Source organism: Dermacentor albipictus, chromosome 9, assembly GCF_038994185.2.
Source record: "Dermacentor albipictus isolate Rhodes 1998 colony chromosome 9, USDA_Dalb.pri_finalv2, whole genome shotgun sequence".
Lineage (NCBI taxonomy): Eukaryota > Metazoa > Arthropoda > Arachnida > Ixodida > Ixodidae > Dermacentor > Dermacentor albipictus.
This window is the reverse complement of record NC_091829.1, coordinates 21839328-21863461: the sequence shown is the minus strand read 5'-3', so window position 1 is coordinate 21863461 and position 24134 is coordinate 21839328. Positions and strand designations below refer to the sequence as shown.

At 42.6% G+C, this 24134-nt stretch overlaps 1 protein-coding gene across 3 annotated transcripts; it reads right to left on the bottom strand.

Moving 5' to 3' along the window:
- Positions 1-6228: 6228 nt before the first annotated feature.
- LOC135901985 (zinc finger protein 845-like) lies at positions 6229-23991 on the bottom strand. Of its 3 annotated transcripts, XM_065431876.2 has the most exons (8): positions 23850-23991; positions 21306-21436; positions 16713-17352; positions 16137-16196; positions 12462-12592; positions 11172-11754; positions 8939-9042; positions 6232-7680 (listed from the first exon to the last, which is right to left on the bottom strand). In XM_065431876.2, exons 2-8 carry the CDS (start codon positions 21422-21424, stop codon positions 7392-7394), a joined length of 1926 nt encoding a protein of 641 aa, XP_065287948.1. In that variant the 5' UTR covers positions 21425-21436; positions 23850-23991; the 3' UTR covers positions 6232-7391. The 3 variants fall into 3 exon arrangements, with proteins under 3 accessions (XP_065287949.1, XP_065287948.1, XP_065287950.1); XM_065431877.2 differs by lacking the exon at positions 16137-16196 and having other exon boundaries at positions 6229-7680; XM_065431878.1 differs by lacking the exon at positions 8939-9042 and having other exon boundaries at positions 7618-7680.
- Positions 23992-24134: the final 143 nt, after the last annotated feature.

Below are 24134 nucleotides of genomic sequence, written 5' to 3'. Positions count from 1 at the left end.
GCGTCCCCATATCTAGCCTATCTGCAGAAGCCGTGATTCCATGGCTGCAAGCCCTATTTGCAATGCATTGGTTGTGAGACATTGTTCTGTCAGACAATGGTCTAGCGTTCATGAGTGAAAGTTTCAGACACTTCCTCTATCGTAATGGCATAAGACAATTTTTGACGCCTTCGTACCTCCCAGCCTGCAATGGAGCTGCAGAACACGTGGTTTAAACGATCAGCAAGTCTAAGGTGAAGAAGGGTGTAGGTAGAAGCTTTGACTGCCAACTGGTCTGCATCCTACCGAATTACTTGACAACACCTGACTTAACTATCAACTGCACATGTGCCTAGCTTATCATGGTCACCAGTTGAAGACTGCCCTGCTTTGATAACTCAAGCAAAACCTAGCTCATGACAAGGACGTCCACCGACACCACCTATGCAAAAGGGGTCCTGTCCTATGTATGCAAGAAACATTAGAGAGGGACCAATTAGGGGTTCCGGAAAGAGTGACAGCAACTTGAAGTGATCATATTGCCGATAACGTTCTTCCAGATGGCCGACACTGGTGGGGGCATAATTGCACCCAGATTTCGCCACATCTACGTCATCTCCAGTGCCAGCAGCCACAACGCAAATATGCCCACCTAACGAACTAGTGTCCAACCGAGTGACCACAGCTGCACTGCCATATGTAGATAGAGACACTTAAGGCAAAGCTGACCCTCGTGAAGATTTGCCAAGTGAAGCTGAAGCTCCACGATTCTCTCCTATTGAGCATTACGTGCTACGAATAACATCTAGGGCACAAAAGCCACTGGTGCAGTATTCACCATGAAGCCTGCAGAGCTCTCCATTGTGCTGTGCTTTATGGGGGAGGAGTAAAAAAGTCGAAGTTTCACCCGAAAGGTGAAGCATCAGTTGTGATAGCAAGTTATCATACAGCCATACGAAGTAAGGATAGTAGTTTTATTGGCCATATAAACTTGTAAACATTCACTTACTAACTGGATTAACAAACATGGTGTCACGCGCGCACAGCCAAACATGAACACATCTTACTCTATGATCGCGAACACTCACTGTCAAAATGCTGGCGTGAGGAAGGGTGGCAGCAGCAGCAAGCGAATTGCGCTTTATGCTGCCTCTTGCTTCAACGCGAACTAGGCGGTGAGAACGCAGCGTACACGAAGCTATCAGCCCTCGGTATGTCTAGACTGTACCCATCGCAGATCACTTTCAAGAAAAGGCCCGTGTCGCCTCACTCAGCCGCACAATACGCAGCTGCAGTAGCGCAGAACGCGCAGCCACGTCAGCGCAGAATATTGCGCTGATCACCTGTAATTGATTGAAAATAAAGTCATTGACTTGGTGAGCTGGCGTGCACATTGTTCTTTCTCTCCGCTCCGCCTGGCACTCTGATTGCAATAAAAAGTCATAGCTCCAGCTTAAAAACTGAGCTCTAACAACCTGTGTTTGGTTAAAGGTATAAATAAAAACTGTAAAACAAAGCATGCGCACACATATGTCTGGGAATTAGATAATAAAAACAAATAAATAAAAAAGGCACTTGTATATATATCGTAGACACTAAAAAATTATGTAAATGTAAATAAACAATGGCAAAGCTGCTCGGTGTCGGGGTTATGGACAGCCCTGTCTGAACCAGGTGTAAGACTGTAAAAATGTAATAATTAAAAACAAATTATTAAGGGCTACTGGATATATTTGTATGATTAGTATAGCAAATAGATCGAAGAGCTCTATTCAAAATATTTATACATGTTGGTTACAACTATATTTTCTATCTCTGCGAGACCGAAAGTGTGACCAGAATATCAAGTTTAATTTCATCGAAATTGTGACCAGACAGGTTAAAGTGCTGTGCTACTGCTTTAGGGAGTTTCTTGACTCTGTCCGCAAGATGCTTGTTAAATCTAGCTTTCATTGGCTGTCCTGTTTCGTCGATATATTGTTTGTGTCACAGTGAACATTCCAACAGGTAGATAATGTTTTAACTAGTGCAGGTGAACTGGATTTGACTTCATGCATATAATCACTTGCAGTGCTTTTACTATTTATGCCATTTAGAAGGCGTTTGCAGTTTTTACAGTTGGGACGAGCACAGGCTGCTATTCTAGTGACACAGAGGGTTCTAATTTTGCGTGTCCTAACATATTGTTACAGTTTCAACTGCAGTGGTGTGCGATTCTTCGTACATCCGAGAACACTTTTCTAAGGCGATCATTGCTTGTCAAGATTGGATAGTATTTTTGTAAAGTATTGTTTACGTATGCGAATGCATTGAAATATTTTGATGTGAATGGTAGCAGCTATTTGACGGTATTGTAGATACTTTCTAGCTAATGTTGATTTCCTCTCTAATTTACATGCTTGTATGTAAGGGCATTATGCAGGTAATTTCTTTCAGCTAGTGTTGCCCTTAGATTACATAAATGGTGAACATAATCACTATTGTTGCTACAGCTCCGTCTTATGCATTATGCCTGCCCAACAAATATTCCTCACTTACAATGTTGCCAGTGATGACTAGTAAAATCTAAATATTTCTGGCTATCGAAAGGATTTCGGTAAAGCGTGATTTTTAGCTTTCCCTTTTCGATACAAACTGGTGTGTCAAGGAAGTTAATTTGAATAGTAAAGTGGTGCATGTTAATTTTAATACTAGAGTGAAACTGGTTAAAATGTCTAACGAAGGTGTTTAGAGCACCTATGCCATGTTCCCAATAATGAAGGTGCCATCTATGTCGCAGAAATAAGTACACAGTTTTAATGAAGATGCTTTTATTAGCTCCAATTCTAGCTGCCCTATATTTATATCGGCATATGTTGGCACAAATGTGGTTCCCATGCTGGTGCCAAAAATCTATAAGTATAGGTTGAATCAAATTCAACATAGTCGACAGCAAGGACCAGATTCAGTAGATTCTGAAGGTAGGAGTCAGAAGAGTGTGCCTGCTTACCAATCTGAGTAATTTTGAGACCGCTTCAATTCCTTCAGTTAGAGGTATATTCATGTACAGACAGGGCATAGAGACATCCAAAATTACAAGAATGGTCTAATCAGAGTGTTCATGTTGCATTAATGGAGTATATAATTCAAAGGAAGTAGAGGATATCCACAATAAAAGGTGGAAGGATGGCGGGTACATGCGACAGGTGATGATTCAGGAATTTTGAGAATTCCTCAGTAGGCGTGTCATTGTTTGACACAATAGGTCTGCCTGAAATTTCTACAGTTAGAATGTCTATACCTATGGCGATGCACCCCTTACAAGTGTATTGTGCATGTGTAAAATTCTCTGTCTTAATGGTGTTATGCTCATATCTTTATTACTTACCTACTCCAAAACTAAATTTAGCTAGCTGTGGGCATTGCCGAAAGCACCTTCCAGACACCATCGCCTTGCACGAGCCTTGCTTAGTCCAAGCAATCTCGTTCCATTTCCCAAGTGTTCTATACAGCGGCTTTGCCTCAACATGTCTATATCTGTGGCGGTGCACCCTTTACAGGGGCAATCTGCAATGTAAGGGTAAGTACACGGCTAAAATCGTGATTTTTGCCAGAAAAACACATTTTCTAATTTTGTTTATTTTGGATTCCTAGAAGCATAAAGAGGCTCATCACCAAGTTCGGTTACAATCTGAGCTGTAGAAAAGTAGACAAGAAGAAATTAAATTCTCTTCTTGTGACGGTGACACGCGCTCGCTGTCGAGAGTGCCCATGACATATTCAATACGTGGCCCAGAATGGGTAAGGAACTGAACATGAAGTGAGTGCCTGCGTTATAATGTTTTTTGCATGTTTTAATCGTGAGAGACCTTCCATCGAGGGCACAACAGATTGCAAGGTAAGAACTAAACAAACAAAGCATAATTGTAGCTGCGGAGCCCTTGTCTGCGAGCATAGACAAGAATGATGGACTGCTCTAAAGCCGACAAAAAGCGAAGATGAAGCACTTGCCACAGAGCAGGTTCGAATCGAATAGGAGGGTCAAAAATAAGGAGCGGGGCACATTGATGAATTACTTTTGGTTCTAAAATAACTAGTGGGTTCTGAGATCTTCGAGCTCATTTTTCTCGGTTTGCTCTTTTTGGTCGAATTAGGAAAACTATAATTTTCAGACTGCTTCACTAAAATCTGCTTTCAAAATAGTTCCTGGGTGGAAATTTTGTCAGAAACAAGATGAGCTACTTCTTATAATTCTACATTTTTATGAACATAAAAAAAGAATTGCGTCTGACATATAACGACATGAAAAAAAAAATTTAACTTGGACTCGAAGTCATGACATCGTTACAGAAATGTAATGAAAAACACGCAACTGGCCTTATCCTGCACTAGGATTGGCCTTATCCCCTAGGAGATATTTAACAAAAACAATCGGTGTGTCTTCATTATTTCTGAAATGTTAGCTTTCCTAAGGTGATGGCCTAACTGATACATATGACAGCCATAACTTCTTTTTCTGTTTGATCTGTAATAATGAAATGTATAATATGTACTTAAAAGAAAAACATACTTAAACCTATAAATTTTTATATCCGTACAACGGTTCAAAAGTTCATTTTCAGCTCCGCATCCCGCCTTATATTTTCGTTTATATTGGCGCTAATTATGCCCGCATCTTTGACTTTACCTACTCTGCAACTAATTTTTGCTAATTTTGGACAGTCACCACTGTAGGTGCCTACCAGACACCACTGACTCGTGCAAGCGCTGCTTAGTCCAAGCGAACCCGCTTCATTTCCCAAAAGTTTGCCGCACGACGGCATTGCCTCAACATGTCTGTATCTACGGCAGTGCACCCAATACAGGAGGGTCTCGTGCAATGTAGTTAATTCTTGACCACGCAAAGTGTAAAGCCCCATATCTGTCTACAAACACCGCAAACACCGTCTGCCATATTACCTACAGCACAGAAAAACGAAACCAGTCACAGAGCAGCACATCAGCTGTCAGCTGCTTCTTCTTTGGCTTCATTCTGCAATGCCTTCCCACTGCCGTGTGGCACAGTTCACGCAATGAGAAGGCCGGGAACAAGGTCACACAGCTTTTAATCAAATCTTCTGATTACTAAAGCTAAGAAAAAAATACACCAAACTTACTTTGTCAATGCAATTGGCACTGCGTTGTGGTTCAATGCACTTAAAATCTCTGTTCAGCCTAGGTCCTCATGTTGGTGTCTGCAGCAGGTGACAACTTCGTGCAGTACTTGGATCTCTTTCTTTTTATGCCGGCAAGTTGTTACACAGTGCACTATTTCCAGCACAGAAAGCTGTATTTTACTGCGTCAAAAAAGCTGGATGTGTAAGAGCTTTGACTTTTTCAATTGATTATTTTTCAGGGGTCCTCCAAAAGCCAGAAATGTTCACATATCGCTCAGCATAATTATCAGCTTATGCTTCTATACATTAGATGGCAGGAAACAATAATTTACCGCAGCAATCACCATGATTATTGACCCAAGAGAAGTACATAGAGTGATATAAGCATGCCTTCACATATAGCACTCAAACGAATCAAAATAAATAATTACAAGTTTTCTCAAGAATTAAACCATTTGATATCTTATTACAGTTATTACACTGTGCAACTAGCACGTGATGGTGACATCTCTAATTATTTGAACAAACTTGGCAACAGAAAAACACGTTGTGGGGCTAGTTGGTGCATAGCTTTCAAAAAATGAAGCGCCAACAGTAACGGCACACAAAGAAGGAACAAAAGACAGGACAAGGCGCTACTTGCAACTGTTTATTGAAGTCAAAGGTGGCTGATTATATAGCCGTGGGGAAAGGGCGGCGAAAAAAGAGGGACACTGATTATGTGAATGCGCACGTACGAGAACACTGAAGATATATTCAAAGGGAATCGCGATTAATCAAAATCTAAAACTTATCTAAAAACATGCTTTCATTGTTATAAATGTTCACAGACGGGGTGCTCACACAGGCGTCCCCTCTTTTCTTAATCTGGTTGGCCTCCAACAATTCACGCGCCACAGAATCTTTACTTGTAAACATGATGTAAACATGATGTAAACAATCATGTTTACAAGTAAAGATTCTGTGGCACGTGAATTGTTGGAGGCCAACAAGATTAAGAAAAGAGGGGACACCTGCGTGAGCACCCCCGTCTCTGAACATATATAACAATGAGAGCATGTTTTTAGATAAGTTTTAGATTTTGATTATATGCGATTCCCTTCGAATATATCTTCAGTGTTCTCGCGCGTGCGCGTTCACATAATCAGTGTCCCTCTTTTTTCGCCCCCCTCTCCCCACGGCTATATAATCAGCCACCTCTGACTTCAATAAACAGTTGCAAGTAGCGCCTTGTCCTGTCTTTTGTTCCTTCTTTGTGTGCCGTTACCGTTGGCGCTTCATTTTTTGGATTGGCAACAGAAGCAGGCCACATTTTTTAAACTAGTTGGTACAACTCAAAATGATGACAATAACAACAAGTGAGACGTGGTATGCACCTTACAAATCTGAGTAGCTTTTTTTCATAGTTTTGCACCCACCATACAATCCCATAGTCCAACTCAAATATCGGTAGTATATTCCAGAGCTGCATAGAATTCATCACTTTTGTCCATTTTAGATGTCTGATTAGACAGAGTTTATAGAATTATGATATTGTTAGCAGAATTGCAATATCTGAAATTCATATATATTTTTAAAGAAACTAAGGACTTAAATGAGATATCAAATTCTAACAGATCGTAAATTATTCGATCGAAATGCAATGCGCCTCATTAAATCCAGTGCAAAATTTTCACATAGAATGCTTAACAATTTCTCTATTCTCGCGTATTTAGACAGAAGCTCCTGAAACAAAGCTCCTTGTGTACGCATATTACCATCACCATTGCTGTTCCAAGATGCATTCTTGAACATACTTACACTAGTGCCTACCTAATAAGTACTAGCGCTACTAGCTAAGCTTCTTCAATAAAGCCGAGCATACAGCAGCAGCTTATCACAATTGCACATCGCCCATACTCAAATCATCCATCCTTGAACAGTACCCATTAGAGCTTTAGTCAGGCAGGGTGCTGGAACTACTCAGCATTCAGTGTGAAAATTTTGTGGTTTGTTGCTTTGTGGAGAAAGAGTCGCATTGTAGTCATCGACGATCACCTCAAGCTTTGCCCATGAGTGTGTGATTTGGCTGGTGACCGGATTTCGTGAAAAGAGTTTTAAATATGAACACTTCTACCAGTTCTCATTAATGTGAGTACGGCAATGGTGGTACGACGTCCCAGCATGTACGAAACGCTTGCTGCACACTTTACAACCGTACGGCCTTTAGCCGGCATGCGTGGGGATGCGACTCGTAAGTGTTTTTCTGCTTGCTAACATTGCCAAGCAGTGGCAGCACTAAAGTGACTTCTCGGATTGGTGGGAAAGTTCGTGTGCGGTGAGGTTCTTCCGCTTTACCAGCTCCCCGCATGTAGAACAGGGCAATTGTTTCTTGCAAGAGTGTGTGACCTCTTGGGTCGCGAGTGAGTGCTTTTGGGCAAACGTCTGCTTGCGGACAGGGCACTTGTGCAGCTTCTCACCCTGGGGCACGAAACAATGCCCACGCACACTGCACTTGGAGGACTTGTTGAGGCCGGTGCCCTTGCTGCCCTGTGTCACTGCAGCCAAGATGTCACTCCCTGGGCTCCTGCAAGTTGAAGAAAAAAGGCTTACAGGCCTACTTGAGCCATTGCAGTGCTTCACAGCTATAATCTAAAGGGACACAATGGTCGACAGAATGAGTTTGCAAACACTGTGCACTCAACTGGTCATGCCGCCTGCAGACATACTTGGAGAGCATACTCAAGAAAGCAGGGCGATAACTACAATAACTTAGCAGTAGTGAATCAGAGAACAGCTGCTGCACACTTTCAAGCATGAGTGATCTGCTAAGGGCCAGCAACAGAAAGAAAGCTGCTGTTGGGATGGATAAGTTATGAATTTACATGGGCAAGCTTGACTACTGTGTTGAACCAGTTTGCAAATTGGTACGGTGCTGTGAACTGGTTTGCAAACCGTTCAAATTTTTAATTCTCCAAATGGGTACTTTACCAGGGCAAAATAAGAGCACATTGAACCGATCCCTTCAGCGACACGTATTTTGCGCTAGTGTGGCTGGGGCATTATGGCGCGATGCAGAAATGGCGACCTTGCTATTTGAGAGAGGGCGAAACATGTGCCACTGGGTTTGTTTGTTGTTGTTGTTATTCTTTATCTTTATTTTTTTCCGGCCGTGTCGTTGAGGGATTTCTCCTAAGCCTTTCCTCTGTGGCGGGGTCAGAGCAATGCTGGTCAGAGGCACTGCCGCGTGATTTGGTGCACTTCTGAGAGCATCATCGGAGCAAGGTATGTTCGAATCAACCCTCACAAATGCTTGCGCATTCAAATTACCGGGCGTTTTTGCCCATTGGAATACATATAACTTTGATGAGATCACGGCGTCAGTTCGAACAAACTGGAATTTTGAATTAGGCATGGTCGAATTAATGAGATTCAACTGTACTTTATTAATGTTTGGCATAACAATACATAGCCACATAAACAGTCACCCTGAAAGCAAATGTGTCAGACCTTCTACATTTCTTATCGTACATTTTTTCTTACATGACTGAGTGCGTACATCTGTACCAGAAACAAACCATTAAATCAATTTGGGCATTTTTTTATTGAACTTTATAACTAACAATACTTTCAAGTTCCATAAAAGCTTGAATTGCCATGAGTTAAATTATGTCCCAAATAATTTAAAGAACAAGCTGAAAGTGGTAAACAATGTGCTTGCATGAAAGGAAATACAATGCTTGGAAGACAACCTTTTGCACCGGAATAAACATTGATATGCCTTACTGGAAGCATGTATAGACATTTACTCTGATCGTGTTTCAGTGGACTCAAGAGATGCTTACTTTGGGTTGCTTTCCACGGTGGCTTCATCCCTTGAAGTAACCGTGCTGCTTGGCAGCAAGGCTGCTCGCTCAGCTATATCTTTTTCACTGACGTCATGGCATTCCTACAAATTAAAGTGCACAACCTTTTACAAGAGTGCAAACACACTATCTGACAAGGCTCAAACCATACTTCCCACATGTGTAATGCGTTGATTTTGGGCAACAACCTTCTTTTGTTTGTGCACTTATTTTCTCTAAAGATTTCTAGAGCTTGGCAGTTTCAACATGGAAAAAGCATGCACATCAAAGCATAAATACGTTTTTGACAGAAAAGCAGCGGGCAGTTTGTTGAATAAAAGAAATGCCTACAAAAGTGACAGTTACTACAGTACAGTGGTAAAAGCAGTGTTCAGTGATTGAAACTCGATACTCAGGCCGCATGGCAGTGGGGCATGGCACTGGCAGTGGGGCATGGCACTGGGGAGCACTGTGTGATTGCTGAGGCGCCAAATGCAATCACAATGCTTCACAGACACTCTCTTTCCAGTGACACAAAAATGCATCAACTCGTTGTACCTAGTGCCTGCTGGTGGTGCAGAAAGTGCCGGCAGCCACATGTTCTGGGTATCGCATTTCAGTTGTTGAGCACTGCACGTATTTGAAATGCCCTAAAATAGACACCTAGTGCTATTTGAGCGCAACAGGTGGCACCTTCACATTTCTGGGACAAAAATAAAATGAGAGTGTGCCCCATTATACACACACTGACTACTGGGGTTTGATTCCCCGAAATTTTTCATTTTATGTTTGCAGTGTTTGCCTTTTGAAACCACATACTGGTGTCGCTGAAAAATTTAAAAAGTAGTGCGTGCAATGCTAGTGTCTAATCCAATCAAAGTGGCGGAGACTGTATTGCCACAGTCACCATTGAGAACTGTACAGAAATGACAAGAATGCCTATTGTACTTGACACCTTTCTTATTTAGCACCATGCATGACACAGTATATGCTGCACGCCTACTAAATTGCATGGGTGCCATTTGTAGTCGCCATCCGCGATAGTCTGTGGCGGTAGTAACCAGTAACCATGGGTTAATCTGTAGTGTTTGTGTCAAGCAATGGCTTTGAATAGATTCAATGCAGGGGTGCAAAGTCACAAATAATGCAGAAGTCGTCGAGGATGAACAGTGATGTTAATGCAGCCTGAGCGCTGTCATCCTGCTGGCTGTAACGCAATTGACGATTTAGTTGCCGGTCAGTCCACTTGCAAAAAATAAGTCTACTCGGATGAAGACATGCATATCAAGCCACTGCAGGCACTTATCTGTCACACGAAGATGATAACTACAGCTTCTGCACTGATTTTCTACAAAACAGAAATAAGGGTAGTGGGTTTGTTTAGTAAATATAGGCATGCTGATGCACAAATGTTTGTTTATAGCTTTTGTTAGTCCTTCAGAACATTTGACTGCCTAGACTTCCAGAATTTATCACTCAAGTAAGTCTTAATGAGACCAGCCACTTCTATGAAATATTGATAGCAACCTCGCCTTTCCAAGTAGATTCCTATGTTAGAGCCATCCCCTGACTTCAGACACATAAGTATTGTTGCAGCCTATTAGACAGACACTGATTGTCCATTTGTTCAACATGAACCAGTCCATTGCTTAGGAGAATTCATTATGTTACAGATATGCGGCATGAAATGCAACGATTCTCCTGCACCACTGCACAGCATTTACTTGACTGATCTGCAATGGATTTGCAAAGCTAAGACTACGTACTTGCAGTGCGCGTTCACACACACACGAACGCACGCACGCACGTACACACACACACACACACACACACACACACACACACACACTTTTTCACGATTTCAAGCTGCATGATAACACACAGACTATGGCACTGTCATGAATAAAAGCGTCTCCTGTCCAGCAAAAGCATTGTTGGCATGCTGTTTGCACAGCTTACTATCAACCATTCTGCGATGGTCTAGAGCACAGGCGACGGCAACCACGCATTCTGTAATCTTTGCACAAGAGGTTTCAAACTTTCAGTTATCTTGTGTAAACATGACTTGAATAATGCTGTCCTGACATATGAGTTTTGCAATTCCCCTCATAAATAGTTTTTATGTGAAGAATCAAAAATTAAAACAACGCAACTCCCCATTGTGCTTCACTTACAGGAGTCAGCTTGATCAGGAAGCTGCTTAGCAAGTTATCTCCACCCTACATCTACTCACCTCAGTGAGCTTGACGCCGCCATGACTGCAGCGCATATGCATTGTGAGGCTACGCCGCCAGGTATAGCTTTTTTTGCACATGGGACAGCGGTGCGGCTTTTCAGCCGCGTGCGTTTGCACATGATTGTTCCGTTCACAGCGGTGTAGGTAGGAGGCTGGGCACAAGTGGCACTTGTATGATGTCTTCTTCTCGTGCCACGTTAGGTGCTGCCGTAGGATACCTTTCCTCTTGAAGATCTTGCCACACTTATGGCAGTGGTACAGGCCCACTGCCCTTGTATGTAGCCGCTTGTGCCTGTCCAGAGATGACTTTTTCTTGAATATGGACGGGCACAGCCGGCACACAAACTGTGTCTCAGCCCTATGGTGAGTGCGCTGATGCCTTTTGAGTATGTGCCTGTAGGCAAACACTCGGCCACAGATGGGGCAAGCGGTGCGTGTTCTATTGCTTGTGTGTTCGGGCAGGCTGTTTTCTGCAGATGCTGTCTTCGTAAAGTTCTTCCTGCATTCACTACTCTCATGACACCTTCCAACGCTCCTGCCAGGCTTTTTCACTGGAGCTCCCAAGGTGCTACTGGAGATTCTGCACATTGGTCAGAACAAAATAAAACAAAGAGCAGCAAGAAGTTACTTGAGTGGTTACTGCATCAAGCTGGCAGAGATTTAGACACTACGTACAACAGGGCGATTCTATGGAGAATACCTGAGTGCAGCTGCCTCTGAGCTACACTAACACCACTGCAATTAATACAAGACACGAAGAAGGCCCATGCAAGCTAGACCAAAAATTAACTACTTTGGTGGTTCACTCATACATAACGACAGCTACAAGTAAATTGTGCACCTTGGCATGACTGAACATTGCAATGTTCAGAGGCTGCATGAAAGAAGGTAATAATGGTGATCTTATTGTACAAAGCTACTAGCTATCACAAGAAGAATAAAACAAAAATTGTGCAGATCCCATAAGACCCTTATCCATTATTCTTAAAAGATAAGAGAGTGCTTTTCCATCAATATTCAACCACACATATATTATGGTTCTCACAGTAAAACCTTGCTATAACAAAGTTGAAGGGGGAGCCAAAATTACTTTGTTATATCCACGACTGCATGAACTGCACTACGAATCCCTATGGGATTTCAAGAAGAATTTCAGTAATTCCGTTATATCTATTATTTCATTTTATCCCGTTTCAATACAGTGAGGTTTCACTGGATATGGCTGACTGCAAGCAAATATGAACATTCGCTTCATTCCTGTTTCAGTAAATACATGGAAGAGCTCACTCTGAGTCGCTATCCGTGGTGTAAGTGTCTGTAGAAGTGCCACTGAGGCTCGGCAATGAAGCTACGGAGGTGACCCTCGGCTGCAGGGAAGCTGGCTCAGATAGTTCTTCTCCGTCCACGTCTTCATGGGTCTACAAAAGAGCAGGGATATCTTATTTTGCAGCACACTTCGACACATGTGAACACTTAGTGCATGAAACGCCTTCTGATATTCCTGAGAGGAACGCAGTGGACACAGTGCATTGAAGAAAGAAAATTAACGTGAGAATTACAGCTATCAGTTCTATGCAGCATATTCCAAAACAAGCTAGAATTTATAATGGGTCCCTGCTACGTATCTTGGGGATAAAAATAGTGTTTCCCACTATACATGGCCATATCATAGCAGAACGCTGAACATACAAGCAGGTTATTGACTTAATGCAGGCATAAGACATCCGAAAAATACGCATGGGCTCTGAAGGATGCTGTAAAAAGACATAAAATTGTTCTCCACTTATAGGTAGCTGCGTGACAGGAGGGCTAGTTGGTTCTGCCATGATGTAGACACTCGTCATGACCTGAAAGGGCTCTCACTTTAGAGCTTCCGAGCTGAATTTAGAATGAACTGTTTACCTTGAACCCCACATACATACTGAAGTGTTCCACACTTTGCCCGTTTTGGTTAAACATACTAGCGCAAACCAGTGAAGCCTTACAGGGTTCCTGTACCTAAGCATATCGCCTAGGCATGAAACGCATCGCTGAAGGACAGCTTTCTCAAAAGAATTTTGTGTGAGTGTGGTATAACATAAGAGCTACAAGTGGTTACACATTATTCCGTTCTAAAGCCACGTTTACCGTCAATGTTTACATTATGTGGCCATGGCCACGTTCCACCTCCTTAAGCACAATGTCACACAATGATGTGTTGTCTACATTCAGTTGATTTGATCCGATTGTCTGCCTGCGTATCTCTCCAATGCAGTTTTTCTCTTTACTGTGGCAGTACAGAGACTGCGGAGGGTTGTAGCATTAGGCATGTTACAGTGTAGATAGTGGCCTTTAAATGAAGTTTATGTGCAGCGTTCACATTTTCCACGACGTGTAGTCGCTGCAATTTACACTAAGGTGCATTGATGCGAGTAGTGGACAAAGGGACATTGAGGCACTCTACACCCTGCACACACCTGCAGAGCAAGGTGAGCATAGTACAGCACTGGTACCATTCATGTTCCGGCTGGCAAAGAAGACATAGCTGCACCTATTTTTATGTGAGAACCACTTTTTGTCATATCGACTGCTGTCGACCCATTGCCACTCTTTGTCGAATTTTCTCACCCCTCACCTTCCGTTGTATAGCCTTACAAAACTTTCACAAAGCCCAGCTTATTGGGAGAAACTTGTTATTCCATTTCCCTCAAATGCACTTGTAGAGAAAACAGCTATAGCTGAAGATCTGCACTCTCAGGCAGAACTGCACCGTCGGTTTGAAGAAATGTCCACATTTATTACATTTGTGTACTTACTTTGTAATCACTATGCATGCATGTGCTATAAAGTATCAGCTTAGTGGAGTGGCATGTTTCAAGCATTCCTAATAACGTTATGGCATCATGTTGGCAGCCAAATGGAACATCCCGTGGTGACGTCACTCGCCAATTCTATGTAGAATGGGCAAGGTGGCCGAAAATGCAAGGAGCACTGACGCTGCGATCACTATCGACGGAGATATTTAAAGCTCAATAAATGACGCATTTTGCGTAGAGCACTCGAATCCATCTCTTGATGGACAGAACCACCCAACCAATTCGCTGAATTTGTACATAACGAGCAAAATAATTTCACGATGCCTTTAACTATCAGAAACCAGTTACATTTCAAGCTATTGTCTTTTCCCACTATGGAGCTGTGCTGGAATCTTCATGTTTTCATTGCAGCACGCAGACAAAGAAAAACGGCTATGAACGGGTGGATGTCTGATTTTCCCTTTATTCATTACTTCTCTCCACTTTGCGGGTTTCCGCAGAACTACTACGTCAAACTCTTGCCTTTGCTTCGTGTTGTCGACAAATTCGACTTCGCCCTGCCATCTGCTAGCCGCCTGGTTAGCTCAGATGGTAGAGCGGCTGCCCCGGAAAGGTGGTGGTCCCGGGTTTGAGTCCCGGACCAGGACGAATTTTTCTTCAACTATGAGGCTTTTCTTTCAAGGAACCCTTATGGGTTTCCTTTGTAGCAATTGCTACGAACGGGTGGATGTCTGATTTTCCCTTTATTCATTACTTCTCTCCACCTTGCGGGTTTCCACAGAACTACTACGTCAAAGAAATACTCCATGCGCATGGTTATACTAATATGTTGAAATGCATTTTCTTTTTCCAGTACGAATTAAGATATATTTTTGTGAACATCATAGAGCGAAATGCATGCCAGAATCTATGAAGTGCTTTTTATTTTCCTTTTTCAAGAATTTTTATCCACTGAAGAACTTGAAGCACTTAAAAGCTACACAATGTGTTTTTATAAAAAAGCAGTAATTTCATATTAAAAAGAAACAAAAAACAAGAATAGTCGCAATCATAGGCTAAACAAACAAATATACTTCAAGTAATTTCCGCTATGGTAGCATTGCCCTTGAGAACATATTTAAACAAAGCTGACACAGAGAGAAAAAGTCATAGTTTCGCCCAAAAGGCGGAGGATCGATTGCAATAGCAAGTTAGTTGACAGATATATGAAGTAAGGATAGAAGTTTTATCGACCGTATAAAACAATCGCCTGCTAACTAAATTAACAAGCATGGTGTCACGCGCACACACGATGACTGTGGAAACTTGCCGTCAAAACACTGGAGCAAGGAAGCGCGGCGTCAGCAGCAAGCGAACTGACCCCCTTCATGCTGCCTGTCACTCAACACGAACTAAGAGGTGAAAACAGAATGCACACAAAGCTGTGAGCACTCAACACATTCCGTCACAGATCGCTTTCAAGATAGGGCCCGCATGGCCACTCACGGGCATGTCTTACGCAGCTGCTGCCAAAGTAGACATCCCATATAATTGCTACCGCAATAAAGCAATATAAAAATTTTTGGGGGTGTAGAAGGGTCCCCAAAAGGGTATGTACTAGTTGTACTAAACACATCACAGAAGGAGATGTCAGTCATGCGCAACTGTTACTTGCTAATAGCAGCACTCAGTTTGCAGTCCTGTCCGAGTCAGCCCAATTAACATGCGGATCTCATTTCACTCGCTCATTTTGCAGCGCCCACTGCTGAAAGAAATAACAGCAGTCTGTTCTTGCTAGTGTTGCCACGAATCCCTTGGTCCACTTACAGCAGCAAACAGCAGTGGGAAGGCATCACAGAACAAAACTGAAAGCAGCCATGCATGCAGCTATGTCATGCATTGAACAGTTTCAATTTGCCATGCCTTAAAAAAGATGGCAGATAGGACTTTGGTGCAAGTTGATAGATGGCACTTGACAGTTTGAATACTTCGCATTCTCTGATGATCTGAAGCACAGGCGATAAGAAGCCGTGAGCTGTTACCTTTGTACCAAACTTCCAGTTGTCCTGTGTGGTCATGAGTTATAACAATGCTCACTTGAAATGCAGTCACAAGTCCGCTTTTAGTTGGCTTTTAATGTGAAGAACAGTAGGTTAAATTGCACAACCACACATTGCACTTCACTTACAGGAGGAAGTGTGGTTGTAGGGCTGACTGGCTCTGCCTTGACGTTTACAGTTGTCACGACCTGAAAGTTTATTCATATTTTTTTTATTTTACTTCCAAGCTGAGTTGGGAGCAAACCATTTACTCAGAGCCACACACACAGAGAGATAGAAAAAAAGAGAGACACATACTTTGACCAATTTCTGTTAAGCATACCATATTAATTAATTAAGATGTTAAGCAGTTTCAAGTTCTCCTTTTATGTTATTATTGCTTTTCTCCAAAGAACTGTGCCAGAACCAAACCATTTTCTCAGACCTACACAGTCAACAAAAATGTCCAAGGTACAATTGACAGCATGCCTGGCACTCTTGTACTAAACTTCTTCAGCAAGAATTCTGCAATGGCCAGAAGCACAGGTCACAGGAACCCACGTACTGCAAGCTTTGTAAAAAATTTATCAATCTTCCAAGTTATGCTGTGTGAAAATATATTTAATAATACAAACCCAGAATACTAGGTCACAAATACCGTTTAACTTAGAGTGTGACAAGTGAAAAAGATAAAATTGTGCTACTTCACATTGTGCCTCACTTACAGGCGGCAGCATGGCTGAAGCGCTGCTCGGCAATGTCACCTCCACCCTGGTCATAACATTTGTCACAGTGGTCTTGATTTCTCCATGTATCCGCCGCACGTGTACATCGAGATTAGTCTTCCAGGCAAAGCATTTTTGGCACAGATGACAGCTGTATGGTTTCCCATTCGTGTGTAGTAGCACATGATTGTCTCTGACATATTCGTAAACGAAGGTGGCTGGGCACAGGTGGCACGAGTATGGCTTCTCCATCTTGTGCCACTTCAGGTGCCGCTGGAGGCTTGTCTTGAGCAACAAGGTCTTGAAGCACTCAGGGCAATGAAAGAACTCCACTCCACTAGCATGCAACTGCTCATGCCTGTCCAGCGCTATCTTCGAGTTAAATTTAGATGGGCACTGCTCGCACACAAACCTCACCTTACCTGTGTGGACCTGCTGGTATTTAACGACATTAGCTTTCTGGGTGAACTTCTGGCTGGAGTTGGTACAGGCGTACGGTTCCTCGCACGCATGTTTAGCGAGGTGAATTTTTGCACTTTTCCAGCTTGCAAAACGCTGCCCACACACACTACACTCGTGACATGTGCCAACACTTTTGCCAGGCTTCTTTGCTGAAGCTCCTACAGTGCCATCGCTGACTCTGCACATGTGAAAAAAAGGAGAAGCGAAAGCTTGCTTGAGTAGCTATTGCACCACGACAGTATGGTCAGAAACAATATAAATCATGTAGGTCTTATACACAGTGGAGGACTGTTCAAGAAAAGCTGTGGTGAGCAAGCAAGACGAAACGACACATCTCAACAAGTGACAGTGTTCTGCAACAAACACACCTTGTAACCATCTACCAAGGAAGCAGAGAAACATAACACAGCACCACCACCGACTACAGCATCACAAACTTGACCAACTTACACTCACGCTATGGTATCCAAACCTTCAAACCCCATAAAGCTCTCACACGAGTGCACGCACACCTAGACAAGCTAGTTGGAGCTGGCGAAAGAGAAGCATGCATACAATTGAGGCCAGACGCTGCTCCCACCAAGAAAGAGTCAAAGAAAGCTACTCACTTTAACATAGGAAGGATGTGATTGAAGTTGTATATTTCTTGCTGCAAGGACATTTAAGTGGTGATTGTTATTTCATTGCGTAATTTCGTAAAAAACAGAGCTGGTCTCCAACACAGCTGTAGGGATAGTACAGTTGGCTGTGCACATAAGCTGAATCGTTCTATGTGCTGTGTTGTGCTGAGCTGCTCTACAAGAGACAGTCAGCAAAGGCTTGAAGGCTTTGCAAAGAACACTTTGCTGTAAAGGGACACTAAAGGCAAATATTAAGTCAACATGGACTGTTGAAATACCATTACAGAAACCTCGCAGCAATGCAATGCAATAATCTTTTTGTTATGAGTGGTTGAGTACTAGTGACAGAATCATAAGGAGGAGCCGCTATACCATCGGCCCAGTACTTGAATGTCCCGGAGTAGTCTCAAACCATGTCCTGCATTTACCTCAATTTCTCTATTATTAAAGCTCTGTTCTCCATATTAGTGACACCTTGAACATTTTCAAGCATTCACCTATCACTTTAACTTTGCATAATATTCACCTTTAGTGGCCCTTTAACAACAGGACAAAGCTATAGGGAGGACTTAACTACAGCACTTAACAGACTGGACACTCACTTTGAGCTGTGGAAGCAGCATTACAGTGGAAACGAGAAGTAAAGAAAGTCAAAGTCAAGCTAGACAAAAAAATGAACAACTCTAGTGATTTATCCTCCTCCTCCTCCTCATCATCATCATGATCATGATCATGATCATCCTCATTCTCCTCAGCCTGTTTTATGTGCACTGCAGGACGAAGGCCTCTCCCTGCGATCTCCAATTACCCCTGCCCTGTGCCGACCGATCCAACTAGCACCCGCGAATTTCCTAATTTCATCGCTCCACCTAGTCTTCTGCCGTCCTCGACCGCGTTTCCCTTCTCTTGGTACCCATTCTGTAAACCTAATGGTCCAACGCTTATCTAACCGCTGCATTACATTACCTGCCCAGCTCCATTTTTTTTTCTTGATGTCAATTAGAATAGTGTTTATACCCGTTTGCTCTCTGATCCAAACAGCTCTCTTTCTGTGTCTTAACGTTATGCCTAGAAATCTTCATTCCATCGCTACTCCCACACTATGAGCGAACAAGTCACTATGCACTGCAGCATGACAGAGCATGGCAATGTACTCAAGCTTTATGATAAGATGCTTGAGATATGCTTTACGAGCTGCCAAAGAGGGAAAAATTTTTTTTTTTAAATATGCAGATCCAACATACGTTTTGGTATCTATGTGAAGCGAAGAAGCAGTTAATGCATGCTCTAAACTTGCCCATTTCATTCCTGCATCTTAGGTGTAAATGAAAGTGATGCGTACACACATGCTCTTGTGCTATGCAATGTGGCAACACTCATATAAAGGTTTGTATTTCTTAATTTATTTTTATTACTTTAAAGGGTCTGGACATTTTGAGCTGACAAGCGCAGAGCATACATTGCACGATAATGATCGTGTCTGCAAAGCACTACATCTCTACACCCCACAGAAAGATCTGAAATTTCAAACTGAACGCTGTTTTTCCTTCTCCTTGCGGCCGCCGCGCTCCAAGCCGGAGGATGACACACTCGTGTGCCTGCGCCTGGTGTCCACAGTGTGACGTCACTCATGGTGGCACGTGACTTCGAGAATTATTCAAGACAACATCTGTTATCTGTGTGATCTGTTGCTTGAACTGACAAACTGAAGTTTAGAGAAAGAATAAAACACACAAACGGAATGTCTGCGTGTCTTTTTGTTTTACTTCGCACCGAATCAAGAGAGATGTACTTCCGCTTCGTCTGCTTGTTCCCACAGTCGCGCGGTCATGTGCACAGGTACCGAAACTATGCCATTTTCTACCAAGTTCGAGCGCGTGATCATGTTCTGCGATCTGCTTGTTTTGCCTCAGTATTCATGTAGCACTGAATTATACCACTAGTCATGTTTCCATGTGCACAGCGAGCAAAATCATGCACTGCACGAACGAGACAACTGCTCGTGCACGATGCCATCAGCGGAAATGTGTAGCACTGAAAAAAGAAATAATAAAGCGAGGAGAAAAAAATAAATGAAGGCGGGGCCTGTGACATATATGTCACACGATCCTCAAGGTCCGGCATGGAAGAACGCAGGGAAGGAATTTCACTTGCGAAGGCTAGACGGGGCGAGTGGAGAGAGCGTCTTGCTTGGCAGTGGCGCCCGCCTGCTGAAATCATGGGTTCACGGCACTGAAATATTTTGCCTCGGCTATTAATGAACCGATTGGAAACATTTTTGCAGCAGAAGGCTCCCTAGAGGACACGTAACAATTTCCAGCGTATAAGCAAAATTTTCTATGGGGCCTCGTGAGGGGCCCTCTTCCTTGAAAAAGAAAAGGGCGCGGGCGAGGCGGAGCATGCTCCTCAACTACAGGAGATAACCTTTCGCAACAAGCACAGACCGGAGCATGCTGCAACGGTGAAAAGCTGTTTTTTTTTCTCCTTTTTTTGCATGGTAATGACTGTGATGTTTACGGGCATCTCCTCTGAAATGGGGCAGGAACTGAGTGGTGCCACCTAGTGTGAGAATCTGAACTACACGCAAGATGGCAGTCATGATACCATAACCTGAAAGGGGCCCTGAAATGATTTTGATGATTTTGACAATTTCATATACACGTACCAAGTCTTTAGGATAGGTACTAGATTATTAAGTGACACATTAAAGGGATACTAAAGAGAAAATTGGTATCTTCTGTATCAGTAAGTTACCTTTATAAATATAGAAAGCACCACTCTTCCCATAATGAGTTGCTTGATAAGCCAGAACTGCAATTACAAAAGACGGGCGGTGACATCTCCTTGCAGTTTCTGCACCAGATCGCTGTGACGTCATCGATTTTGACAGCGTCTTCAAGCGCCTGGTTGATTTTTAGTGGTAAAGATAGACTGCATTGTGTTCTAAATGAGCTAAAGATTGAACATGGCAAGTTTCGGGAACTTCTGCTGAGCCAATGCGGCTGAAATATGAAGAAATAATTCGAAATCCACCACGTCCCCGAGACGTACTGGCGTTGGCGATTCAGCGCGTAATTCGAAAACTGAAACTTTGATCTTAATTTTGTGGTACTGCTTCGAAATTAACGACAACAGAGTTTTCAAAGAACGCCTTATCCGTCTAAACTGATTCAGTATTTTACTATAGTGCCCCTTTAATTACGCAGCTCTCTTGATATGAGACGCTTCACTTAAATTGTGGCATGAATGTTTTGCTGTAGCTGTACCCTACACATCTACAAAATTTGTCGAAACTGTTTCAGAGACGCTTTAGTATGCACCTAAATACAAGCGCATAAATGATATTTTTTTTTGCCTTTCTCCATCATCCAAATATGGCCACAGCAGCAGGGAATCGAACCAGCGACCTTGTGCTTAGCAGTAGAATGCAATAACATTGTGATGCATGTAATTTGCTTCACCGGAGGCATATACAAGCACTCCTTTCAATCATGTCTTGACCAGTGCTCACTCTGAGTCACTATCCATGGTGTCCGATTCTGTAGAAGTTTCAGAGCTGCTTGTCGATGAGGTTACAGAGGTCATCGTTGCAGGTAGAGCTGCCGGCTCAAATTGTTTTTCCCCATCCATGTCTAGAGGACCCTACAAAACAGGGTGCACACTAATAAATATATATATATATATACCACAAAACAATGTGACCACAACACATGACAATGTGCAAGTCTCCCACTGCCATGGTGATGCCAATTGCCAGTCAAACGCCTCTACAACAACACTTCTACAGCAAAATGAGCTGTATAACGAAGAATGGCTTAAGTCCTGGCCAAACTACTATCTTTCATATGTATTGTGAAGACCTCCACAACAAATTTGTGAACACAATGAAGAAATTGGGGCGTCCTTGACTGCTGATTTGTTACTTCACAAGGCAAGGAATAGCAAGTAGTGGCACTGTCATTGCCCTTCATAGATGCCGCCAAAGTGCGCTCTGCACTTGCACGAATGGCAGCACTAGCGACTTGCCCAACAGCATGGCAATCTAATGGTGTTTTCCACTAGTAGATCTGGAGCAGCCACTGAAATCCTGGAGCGAGAGCTCGGATTTCACCAATCTGAATCTGTCAGCAAAGAGCAAGGATGCTTCACGGTGGATCGTACCAGATATTTTTGCAACATCACACAAGCCAAATTGTGCACTATGTGTTTCCATGAAAACCAAGGTAGACATCCCACAACAGGAGCAAGTGACGGATGCATCTCGTCCTATTTCTGCACGAGTCCCCGCTGAAGCAAGTGAGAGCGATCTGGCACAAAATGAGGTAATCTGAAACAACCAGGAAAAAGTGTGGACCCACTCCAGATCGACCAGTGAAAAACACCATAGGTAGCCCTGATGCACTGCTCTAGGAATTGTTCAACTGCTTGTTGTAGCACATCAGCAGTTGTGACGGCTGACAAATATGTCGCAGTTGCTGATGGCGCGATGTAATGTTAATCCACGACCAATTTCTTCAAAGTGAAGTAGGGTGTAAAAGATGCGAAAGTCAATGAAAGCAACAGTAATGAAGATCCTGTAAATAAACCAAGAATTTTGATGGCAATGGAGGCAATAGTGGCACTTGACCATGGGCAGCTTTACTTTGTGTAACTAAACAAGTAACTTAGCACAATAAAAACCACGTACACAAGAAAGGTGGACAAAGACAAGCGCTTGTCTTTGTCCGCCTTTCTTGTAATGGTTGTTTTTACTGCGCTAAGTTACTTGTTTAGTTATGGAAAACCAACTAACCCGACAATCAATTATTTTAGAATACTTAGTGTAGCTTTTGCATTTTGCCGTCAAGCATGCTGTGAGCCTCAGTGCAATAAGGTTGATTGCAGTTGTAAATTCTGTCAGACAAAAAGAATTTGTGACTTATTCTACTGAGTCTCTTAAAATCATGTCAAATAAAGGTTTTCTTTTGTTAAACATGCTTAGCCTAATCTAGAGCGAGAAGTACCGTACACAGCCTTTACAACAAAGCGACCTGTATATGAAAAGTATTTTGGAGGTCCCAAGCACTTCGTTATAAAGGCATTTGACTGTATTGCATAAAAAGACAATTTTACTACATCCTTGTAGATTGCACTATATGTGCGCAAGTTGTTTCAATTTTGAGTGATGACATTTTGTTCACACCATGTTTATTTGTATCTTTGGTGTTTACATTGTGTAATTTCGTAGGTAGTTTACCACTGCCCACATGGTATTTCTGGATTTGTATCGTTATCCCCTTCCATCATGTGTGCTGGTTAGCGCTCTGGATAATTAAATAAACTGCTAAAAATAAAGCATTTATACACATTTTCAGATCTAGTCTTGCATGACACTAATCATTATTGCTTAAGCGCATTATTTTTTTAAACAATATTTTCACGGTATATTCCTGCCATGGGCTATATGAACATGAAAGCACTCGTTTATGTTCCTATGAGAAAATCGCCGAGCACAGTGTTCTGAAGCAACGAAATACCCAGAAGAGAGATATTATTTTGGTGCCAACGGCACACCCGAGGAGGTGCAGGCTTTTCAACAGATGCAAAACAATAAAACATGCTGCTACATATACACATAACTAATATAGTTCTGTGTGTATTCTAGTGTGTGTTTTAGTGTGTATGTTTTTCCAAGTTATCTCTTTTACGCTTAAGCGAGACGACTTCGAGTTCGTTTTTATTATGTGATTTCTATAGGGAACTCTTTCAGTGCATTTACGTTACCAGACTGTATGTCCCTTTCATTCTTGTTTCTTTTTTTCAGTGCCGGCTTTTTCATATTTAGTATATATTTGTTGTGTATGAAACGGAGCAGCCGGCGCACACGTGTCCCTACGCAATGCGTCATGTAGGTTTCAATCATTGTTAATCTACTCTATTTTACTCTTTACATCTTTAAACACATTACATTTAGATGTTGGCGCCTTCTAAAAGCGCCAACCCAGGTACACGCATGACGGCGCAGCATGTACAGAAAGCCACCCGCTCTCCTGTTCGTGTCCAACACACGTCATACCTTTCGCACCAATGATTATGTCCGCAGTTCGAACGGCACATAACACTTCGCATACGCGTACTTTTTCGGACTTTCAACGCAGACGCAAACTTCAACTTGGAACGAACCGCCCTGAGCGTACTTGGCTTTTCACTCGACCATGAAAATGGCTTGTTTCGGCTAATCCAACACCAAAGAAGATGGCGAACATGACGTCATTTTTTTTCGCTTTCGGTTTTACTGAGAAGTTTTCTACACTCTTACACTCTTAAAACGGTGGCACTTTTTGGGGTGTATATTTGTCCC

Excerpts from the sequence above, each read along its gene's own strand:
- LOC135901985 (XM_065431876.2), bottom strand. The coding sequence starts at position 21,424 with ATGGATGGGGAAAAACAATTTGAGCCGGCAGCTCTACCTGCAACGATG. Across the intron at positions 17,353-21,305 it reads ACCATGGATAGTGACTCAGA|AGTCAGCGATGGCACTGTAG; the intron begins GTGAGCACTGGT and ends TCACATGTGCAG. Across the intron at positions 9,043-11,171 it reads GCGGCGTCAAGCTCACTGAG|GAATGCCATGACGTCAGTGA; the intron begins GTGAGTAGATGT and ends TTTAATTTGTAG.